This window comes from Cataglyphis hispanica, chromosome 12 (assembly GCF_021464435.1).
Source record: "Cataglyphis hispanica isolate Lineage 1 chromosome 12, ULB_Chis1_1.0, whole genome shotgun sequence".
Lineage (NCBI taxonomy): Eukaryota > Metazoa > Arthropoda > Insecta > Hymenoptera > Formicidae > Cataglyphis > Cataglyphis hispanica.
Window position 1 is genome coordinate 2975498 of NC_065965.1, and position 10152 is coordinate 2985649.

The 10152-nt window shown below is 30.6% G+C and overlaps 2 protein-coding genes across 2 annotated transcripts; both read right to left on the reverse strand.

Annotated features, from left to right (window-relative positions):
* Positions 1-86: 86 nt before the first annotated feature.
* On the reverse strand, positions 87-2559 carry LOC126853270 (uncharacterized). Its single transcript, XM_050598869.1, has 2 exons — positions 2533-2559; positions 87-1985 (listed from the first exon to the last, which is right to left on the reverse strand). Exons 1-2 carry the CDS (start codon positions 2557-2559, stop codon positions 87-89), a joined length of 1926 nt encoding a protein of 641 aa, XP_050454826.1.
* Positions 2560-5407: 2848 nt separating this feature from the next.
* LOC126853312 (uncharacterized) lies at positions 5408-7019 on the reverse strand. The gene is made up of 2 exons (XM_050598924.1): positions 6897-7019; positions 5408-5876 (listed from the first exon to the last, which is right to left on the reverse strand). The coding sequence occupies exons 1-2, from the start codon at positions 6909-6911 to the stop codon at positions 5613-5615; spliced, it is 279 nt and encodes a 92-aa protein (XP_050454881.1). The 5' UTR covers positions 6912-7019; the 3' UTR covers positions 5408-5612.
* Positions 7020-10152: the final 3133 nt, after the last annotated feature.

The following is a 10152-nucleotide window of genomic DNA, read 5'->3' on the forward strand; positions in this document are numbered from 1 at the left end:
TCTTTTCCGCGCGAGTAAACAGTCAGTCTCGATATCATAGAATGATTTACGATCCAGTGAAGAATAAGAGCGTCTCAATTTCATATTTATGTCGGTTTCGTTTGTGTGTACGAAGGTGCGTAATTCCATGGATAATTCGGCAAGGCAGGCTTCTGTAGTTGATACGCGACATTGGGATAATAATACACTGGGTAAACTGCTTTGACAGGTTTATAAAGAAGAGGATTGATTAATGAATTTTGTATGCCGTATGTATGCTGTACACTAGACGTTATAGCGGGGGTGACTTGTGCCGGGTATACTTGAGGATTTACAGGCAACACGGAAGTGACTACTGGATGTACCGGTGTCGCGAGAGAATGTAATGGAGGTGCAACAGGTCGTATTGGTTGAACTGGCAAAGTTACCGGCGTGATCACCGGTGTAAAAGCTCCTGGTTGATTAGCAGAAGAAGTGGATGAAGGTATTGTTGACGGATTTGATGGCGCCAATCCTGCTGGTTTCTGAGACGGTTCCGTAGGAATCGGTATTCCAAAATGAGTAGGCGATGTTTCGGATTGCACAGGTTTGACAGGTTTAGATGTAAAGATACCGGTACCATAACTAGGAACTAAATTAGTACCCGTGATGAAGGTTGGCACGAATCCACCGTAAACTGGAATTTTTACGGAAGATTCAGCCGCAACTGATCCAGATTGCGATGATGTTATTTGAGTAGTATCGTCGGTTTTGGATGCTTGTGGTGGTCTCGTGATTGAAATTCCCGTTACCGTTGTCGTGGGAGTAATTGGCGTGGTAGTCGAGACACCGTAATTAAAAGAAAATCCTTTTAAAGGATTGACCGTAGTTCCAGGTAAAAAAGGCGACTGACTAAAAGCGTTATTTTCAGAACCAAAAGCTACAGTTTGCGGCGTCGAAATCTGAGACTTTATTTGTTGACTTATAGATCCTAAAAGCTCCTGATTCTGAATAAAACTCGCTTGATTCTGAGCGTATCTTCCCGCCGCTCTCGGAGTAGTCTGGGCTTGAGCGAGGGCTTGTTGCAGCTGCACGATTAATCGATCTTTCTCCAAAGATTGAATCTGTTCCAGAGTCTCTTGAGAATTAAGCGTTCCCGATGCATATGATGGCAATATTCCCCGGAATTCCGGGGAGCTCGGCGAGGTATTCTCAAAGTTTCTAAATTGATTCAGATGGTTCAGATTTTGAATCTGATTGCCGATATCTTGAAATTGATCATTGTTAGGCGCGAAATTTTGATCGTTTGCAGGTGCACCATAAAGTTGTTGAATCGCGTGCGCATTCTCAGACAGAAAGAGCGCAGCGTCGGAAATCTGATGATTCTGAGCCTGCACCAAGTTCTGATTTTGCAAATTTATACCGTGTGCCTGTCCGTGATCCAGAGAACTCTGTGATGACTGCGAAACAAAATTATCCGTTGAAGCGTAAGCCGGAAGTTTTTGATTTTGCGGTGGTAAATAATTAGCCGTGTGCATGCCAAAAGGCTCGTTATTTTGACTGGCAATCGGGTTCACTTCCGCGAAGTCAAAGTTTCTGATTGGACTCGGTATTTCCTGTTCCACTAATCCATCGTGAAAACTGATCGATTGTTGATTGACATGATGCTGCAATTTGTTTCGATGCTGTTGAGCACGATATCTTTGTGTGATTGAACCGGAAGTCGAGTGATTCGGTGGTCCATATTTCGTAAACGGTCTGCTTAATTGACCGGGGAATTTAGATACGATTTGACCTTTGGATTGATGCCCTTGAAAACGCAAACGAGTGCTCGAAGAAATATGATTTGGTTTACTATATATGTATCCAGAATTTCTTTTCCGTTGAACGTCAAATTGCCCGGAATTAGGCGTAACTTTGATCTCATCAAAATCCACCACTTCTAGTTTCGTAACTTCTGGCTTTTGTACTTTATCTTTCTGCTCGGCTCGAGTCAGCGAAAGCACCAGTACAAGAACATAAATGACCTAAGAAATATATTTTTTTATAAAATAAAAATAGCTAAACGTCATGGGACATGTAAATATAAAATATAAAAATAGAAATGTAAAAATAAAAATATAAACGTGAAACAGAATAAAAGTATTTAAATCATAAAATATGAGAATTAAATTTATTAATTTAATTATTTAAAAAAATTGCATGTTCTTATTTTAAAGATATATTTTATTAAATTTTTAGTTTTAATTAATATTTTATAATAGTCAAATAATTTATATCATATTTATGTGAAAACATTTTTTTTTATTTTTTTATATATTATTTTTTGTATCTATTTATAAGTTAATTTGTTTGTTTAGAATGTATATGTATAACTGACAAAAATTATAAAATATTATATAACAGAAAAATTTACAAAAAGTTTATACATGTAATTATAAAGGTAATAAAGTTTTATGCATAAATATCAAGAGTCTCTAAGTTTTAATGTATAATATAATTTTATGTAATAGTGCTGATAAATCTGTTACATCTATTCTAATTTAATAAATAAATTTAATGTTGCGTACTTACCAGAACGTGTCGCATTTTCAAACTCATATAATTCTTATCGCACATAACACTGCACTAAGGCAATCGAACTATCTTTTTCAAGACTGCGTTACTTTGCATGGGATCTTGACATTGAATTAGACAGCACAAAACTAATTTGTTCGAGGAGGGACAGGTCGATACTGACTAAGACTACGGCTATACTTGCACATGTATAAATACAATCGGGCCGCGACCATTCACGAATTACAATAAACTTTCTTACTGGCTTTCATCGACCGAACTTAAGCAATACTGTTACGAATTTGTGATGTTATACATGTCGATACAGAATACAACGTATAATCAGAGCGATCCTATAATCAAAATTTTGCGGCCGCTAAAATTCTTGATAGCATGTATCAAGTAATAGCCATAAAATCGCGAAGCAGAATCTGTTTTATATGTTACTAATTTTAAATAAAATAAAATGTTCTGTAATATTAAAATTATCTTCTAATAACTGAAAAAATTAAAATATTATATTATAACATTATAGAATTATAGAATTATTTAATTATTCAAATTGTAATACTTGTTTTTAATAAATGCGACTTTGCACTGGAAGAGTCGCGTTTTGTTATAAAATGAAGAGATATTTGTAAAACCTTGCCTTAACTGCAGCGATAAAATATGAATGAAATGGATAAAAAAGTCGAAACTTGCATTAATCATTCCTCTACCTTCTAATTATGTCTAAATTATGTCTCAATTATGTCCTCAATAGAGAAATGTGAGGCGGTAAAGGAAACGAGTGTCATCGTGAACTTCCGACGAGGTCACGATAAGTGCCGCATTATCGCGTGAAAACACATTGGACTCGTTTGTACGGAATTCTCGTCACGCTTGTCCAGCTCCTCTCCGGGGCTCTTCCAGTGAAAGTCGCAAAGGTGACCGTAGTCTCCGGTCTCGGAGAATACGGAATAAGAGCTCATTTATAGGGATATATTCTTATTGTGTAACATGTGATTACGCGTAAATCAGAATTCGCATACGAAACGTCGCCCGAAACGTCGACGCCTTTTTAATATATGTATTCGGGATGCCTGCAGTGTTATGCGGATTGTGGTATCGCGTAAAACTCGAAATCGAAAATTGAATAACGTCGAGCTTGTCATTCGCTCATCGCTCACGTGTCCTTCTTTGATGACGAAATTCGTAAACATATTCGTAGACATATGTGGAAGTGAGAGCGTGACTTAATTATACATCAAAAGGATCAAATGCATGAAATAATGTGGTAACAGCCCTATAACAGATTAATATTTTACACGTTTTTGATCAAAACTGTATATATAAAACAGATAATAATGGACACATTTCAAATGCAAATTATTAAAAAAAAAAGAAGTTATTATTGTTTTTATTATAGTAATTAACACTATATATTTTAATATATATAGTGTTTTATAGTTTATTTAATGCTAATTTATAAATGCAATTAACATAATTTAATAAAACTAATAAATTTTATCATATTTTAGAGATTTATAATTTTTTTAAAGTAATCGTATTAGTTCTTCTAAAAAAATGTATAATAAAAAATTTATATTTTATATTTTATATTTTATTTTCTTTATAAAATGTTAAAACAATATTTTTTGTTATCACAAATCCAAATTATACAAATGTTCCCGAATATATATAATTACAATAAATAATATAAAGCATGCATTAATATCTGTTAAAAAAGACTGCTTCGTTTTTTAAATATTACACAGATTTACTCAAAGAGACTACATTACTTGCATTTGTGATTTTCTACTACCTTTGTGCCAGACACTCTAATGGAATTCATAGGTATGTCGCATTAGTGAAACTAATGTCAATGTCCACGGCTGGTGGTAAAGCACAACGACACTAATGCAACCCCATTTACGTGCACACGCGTTTACGAGCGTCAACTCATTTTGTCGCAAGTAGCAACTTAATAATGTCAATCGCTTTCCCTCAATGTCTTCCTGCATGAATTTAGGAAAATCCGCACTGCAATCCGAGATAATACATTATGCATCTATATTAAACATGAAAGAGCAAATGTGTGCGCGATGAACTCGCCGATTCTAACTGTGAAAATAATATTTGTACACCGGACATATGCGCGATCTGCGGTTACATAAATTCCAATCGAATTAATGCGCTTTTATAGACATTAAAATTTGTAATGCTTTCCTGTCAATTATTCACCGCATTTACATCACCGCAGACTGTTTATCTTGTAATGTATCTTATGCATGTAAAATAAGCAAATTATCCCTTTAATAAACTCTTTTGATAGTGTATTCTAAATAAACTGCGTAATACTTTGCTAAGATCAATATTATAATAAATTATCATTACTTTTGCAAGTTATAATAATTTAATAATTACATTTTTAATAGCTATATAATTAGATATTATCTTGAAAACATTATTTCAAAAATCAAAATTTAAAAAATTATTTACTATGTTTTAAAGAACTAAAACATTATCTGTATTTATTTATTCATTCTACATAAATTATTATTATTCTACATAAATCTGTATTTATTCAATAACATAAATATATATTATAAATTATTAAATTTTCTTATAAACTATAAAAAAATTTGTATATCATTTATCATTTTTATAATTTTATTGAAATAAAATTAATGCTATTGTTAACCGATAATTATTATTTGAGAAATAATAATTTTATATTGAAATTATTTCGTCAGCATTCCATTAGAAGCAATTTGATAATGCTTCAGTATAATTGTTCAAGCATAATTTCGCGCTTTCAAAGTTTGCAAGCAGCATCTAAGCAAGGAAAAAAAGGAAAATTGCACAGAAGGAACAGAATCTGCACAGTTTGCCAAAGAAGAATCACTTGTTTTACATACTTAATATTATTTTATTATTACAATGAATACAATGATTAAAATTGTCGGTAGTCAAAGAATTCAACCTTCTACTCTCACGTTCATGATTACCAAGAATTTCAGGGACAATTGGAGATTGAGTGAATTTATACATAAGTTGAGAAAAATTTTTCGAGATTTCCATGATCCGTCCTGTGTTTTGATCCCGTGTCACCGCGTTTAAACTACGTAGTAAGGAGCACTGTAGTAAGGGTAACGGTAATAAGGATAAGCATACGCGGAGTATGCGTACGGCAAGTTGTAACTGCTGTATGCATATTGTGCTGCATATGAGAGTGGTGCTGCGTAGGTGCCTATCACGAGGCCTCTCTTGTCTCTAGCGACATCGGTGATCTGCCTCTCCTTATCAATGGTGAGCTTCTTGTCTTCATATGTCTGTTCCACCGCCATGACAATGGCAAACAGAGCCAAAAGAAGAACAGCCTAAAAAATAAGCTTTAATCAATCCACAGCTGATGTTTTTATTGAACTCGTGTGATGTAGAGTGTGACATATAAAAGTGTGACATTAATGATATTAATTTTCTTTATATTCTTATATTTGTACACATTCTTATAAATCTCAAAATAATGGATATTTTTAAATAAAATTTATCTACTATATTATGTGTATGTGATAAAAAAATATATATATGTATAATATATAGTATAGATATATAACATTTTATCTAAATGTATGCCACCCAAATGATTTAAAGCTATTTTGTAATTAATATAATATGACATTAATATAATATGATAAAAACATCGTATAATGTTATAAGACGCATAAAATAGAGATAAGATGTGGTTTTGGTTAATTGACATTTGTTATAAATGCTTTTATGAGTAAATGTGTAAATATATTTTAATAATATGTAAATATATATGTTTATGCTAAATAAGTTAAAATGTAAAATTAAGAAGAGATACAATTCGCAATCATAAAAATCTTCAAATATTTAAAAAAAGAACTTTAAATATTTAAAAGACTTTAAATATAAACAATTTATACACATCACATATGTAAACATATATATGCAAGTTGCAAATATCAAGATAGTGCAGAGGTAGATGTTGTAGAGACTTGTTGCAGAGTTACAAAAAAAAGTAAATCAATAATAATAAATTATTATTAATAAAATGGGAATATTGCAATATCATGCAAACATAAAAATTAAGATATCAAGATATAAAATCAGAATATGCATCAACCCGATAGATTTATAAATAATGTAATGTTTAAGCTAATCACAACATAAAACAATCAGTTAATGAATTATCAATGAAAATCATCTATCAGAACATTTCATATAACGCATGAGTACACAAACTCGATAAATCACGTACATATATACAAGAGAATAAATTAATAAAAATTTTATTAATTTCTTAATGTTTGTTTCATCCACTGGCAATATCAGCGAATGCGTAGATATCGGAAAAGATTTATCGGAATACTTACAACAAAGCACTTCATAGTTGGATTGGATTTCTTTGAATCGTAGGAAAGATTAGCTGCTGATGAACAGTAACTGAATGATGCCCCTGCTTTTTGGCGGATTGCTTATATACCCGACGATTCATATGCGTCCTATCTACACGCGCCACTAGCCCGATTGATCAATGCACGAGACGTACGCAGTTGCGTGTGTGCGTGTTGCATATTGCGTATATCTACGAGTTGTTGGGGATTGTTGTATCGTACACGCCTTTTTTTCATATATCATCTATGGGTATGTGTAGCCGTGTCGTACAGACATCGTATAGAGGTTCGCCAAGCATCCCGTATTCCGCGATGTGATTCGTGCACCTTCGATGGATGGAACTTGGGTGAGGCATGGGACCTTGGCAATCTGCCAAACACGGAGGAAAGTGTTTTATAACATTAGCATAATTATTACTACACGTATTACGTACTTTTCTCTAAGATACGAACTCGGTGAACTTCGACGCGCAGATTAATTGCTATCAGTGCTAGTAGTCAAGGTGCAAAATAAAGAGAAAGTCGTATTAAGTCTTGGATTTGATTTCTTATTTAAAAAATCGCTTAATAAAATGAAAAATATTGAATATTAAAAATATTAAATATTAAAAATATATTTAAACATATATTTACAGTTATATCTACAATTAATAAATTGACTTAAAAATTAAATTGAGTTGCAGTAAAACTTCTCGTAAATTATTATTAAGAATGTATTGCAATTGATAAAATATCAAAAATCATGTATTTAAAATATTAAAAGGCTATTAGAGATCTCTATGCACATATCTCTAAATATACAAAAATTAAAATTATTGACTTGTGCTTTCTATTTACTTTTATTAATAATAACATCAATATATATAATTACTTATAATTATAATAATAACTATGTAATTATATGCCAGTTTGCACTTATAATTACTGTATCAAGATGAAAAACAAAAAGTAAAATTACCATATATACATAGATAATATCCAACAGAGAGAAACCTAATTAGTGCGTTACAAATATAATTCTGTTATTATACCGGTTTTATCTGAATTGTCTGGATTATAGCGGTATAAAAACATATATATGATTGGCAAAAGAAGTTAAAATAGAATATACAACTAATCTCGATCAAATAAAACTAATTTATGATGTCTGGGGGCTAGTTCACTTTGCATTTTACTCGATCGTCTTTTCAATAATAAATAAATATTTGTGGAATGCTATTATAGACTGTTTTCTAATTATTTTTGGCAAAATAAAACTTCTGAATTTTGCTAAAATGTATTTTTGTTTCGTAGTTATTTCAGGAATAATATTTATAGAACTTGTTTATTGTTACTAAAGAATACGATTTTATTGGACAGATTATTAATTCCCAAACTCCTAACACAGTTATCTATATTGCTTTGTCTATTTTGTTACATTTACTACGGAATCGTGAATTGCAAATTCTATTATGTTGTTGCTCAAATTTGCATTTATATAAAAGCTAATTAAATATTCAGTTCACATCAACAAATTTATTTAATCATTACGTACGAATTTGTCTTAGTTTGAAACCGTTATTATCAAAACGTCATTACCATGTGCGTTTCGCACATGTAATTACATACTTTGACTTCTGTTTACAAACATTTATGCTAATTAATTAGTAATCCAAAACATGAAGTATAACAACAATAAAGCTGTAATGTTAAAAAAATATATTATTTTATATTTTACATTTAAAGATTTATATTTTATATAAATTTATTTATATTAAAGAAAAATATTTATTCATCATGGATAAACCACAATGACGTAATATCATAACTAATTCTATATTTTGCTTAATCTAGAATAGATTAAAAGTTTCCTGTCATCTGACAGAAAAGATCAAGGACATTTGTCGGTCCACAAATTGAAAAAAGTGCTATTCTCAATATTTCTTAAATCCGGATTCGTGATGGCGCCGCAAAAATTGCGTTTGTAAACTAGAGTGGCCAGTCTCATAACCCCAATATTTTAAAACCAAAGTATCTTTTTTTGTGGCGTCGATTACACTAAATTTTATTAAAATCGTAATTTATACGCTAGCAAGACGACATGTTTGCATAAAATAACGATTAATACTAGACCCACGCTTATCACCTTCACCAATATGCGTTTTACATTCGTATAAACAGGAAAAAGAAATAAATTTGCTAACAATTTAGATCATAAAAGATTCACGTATTTCTTTTTAAATTGTTGTCAATAGACTTTTATTTTCATATTTTTGCATAGTTCTCTCTATGCGTATTATTATCGCTGATTTACAAAACAAAATATTTACATGACGCAAAAGATGCAATTATATACAATTTGTAAAATTTATATTATTTTTTAAGACAGAATACATAGCTAATTTTTATATACATAGCTATATTTTTTAAGTTATAATTTATATATATTTTTATAAAGTATTTGTAGAAAAATTTTGTAAATACTCAACTCTACAGAAAAATTATAATAAAGTTAAAAAAATTATGATTAAATTATAAATGGTAAAAAAATTCTCCTATTCTCAAATTAATAAAATAAAATGGACTAAAGAGTGTTAGATTTTTGTGCTAATATAATAAATACGAGATTTCGGTATATACATCTTCAGTTGATCATCTTCAGTGTTACATTCCAAAAGCACGCGCAATTATTTACATTACAAATTTGCACGTTTCAAATATGTATAAACAATTTTTGACTCTCCAAAATGTAAGCAACAGTTTCCATTAGTTTTATTAATTTGACAAAAATACGACTTATTACGAATATTTTCTAAGGGTTAGAGCTACGTTTCTTTTTACACATGAAATGCATGATTGCAATAACAATACTTTTTTTCAATGCGGAATTTAACGAAGAATTTATTACGCTTTTGATAAATCTTAATTTTTTTCATTATTGCGATTGTAACTATTTATATATATTTGAAATCTGTAACGTAAATAATTGCGTGCGTTTTTCAAGTATGACACTGAAGATAGTTAAAATCAATGTATCGAAACGTTTGTATTTATTTTATTAATAGATAAATTATTAGCACACTGTTCTCAGATTTCAATATGGTTACATTTTGAAATTCACTTTTCAATACATAATTCATAATATTTTGTTTTAACACTAGTGTGATAATTGTCTTTAATATTATTTATTCGCAATCTTAATGTCTGTTCGATATTAAATCGTAAATTATATGCGCAAATGACTAATAAATCGTGA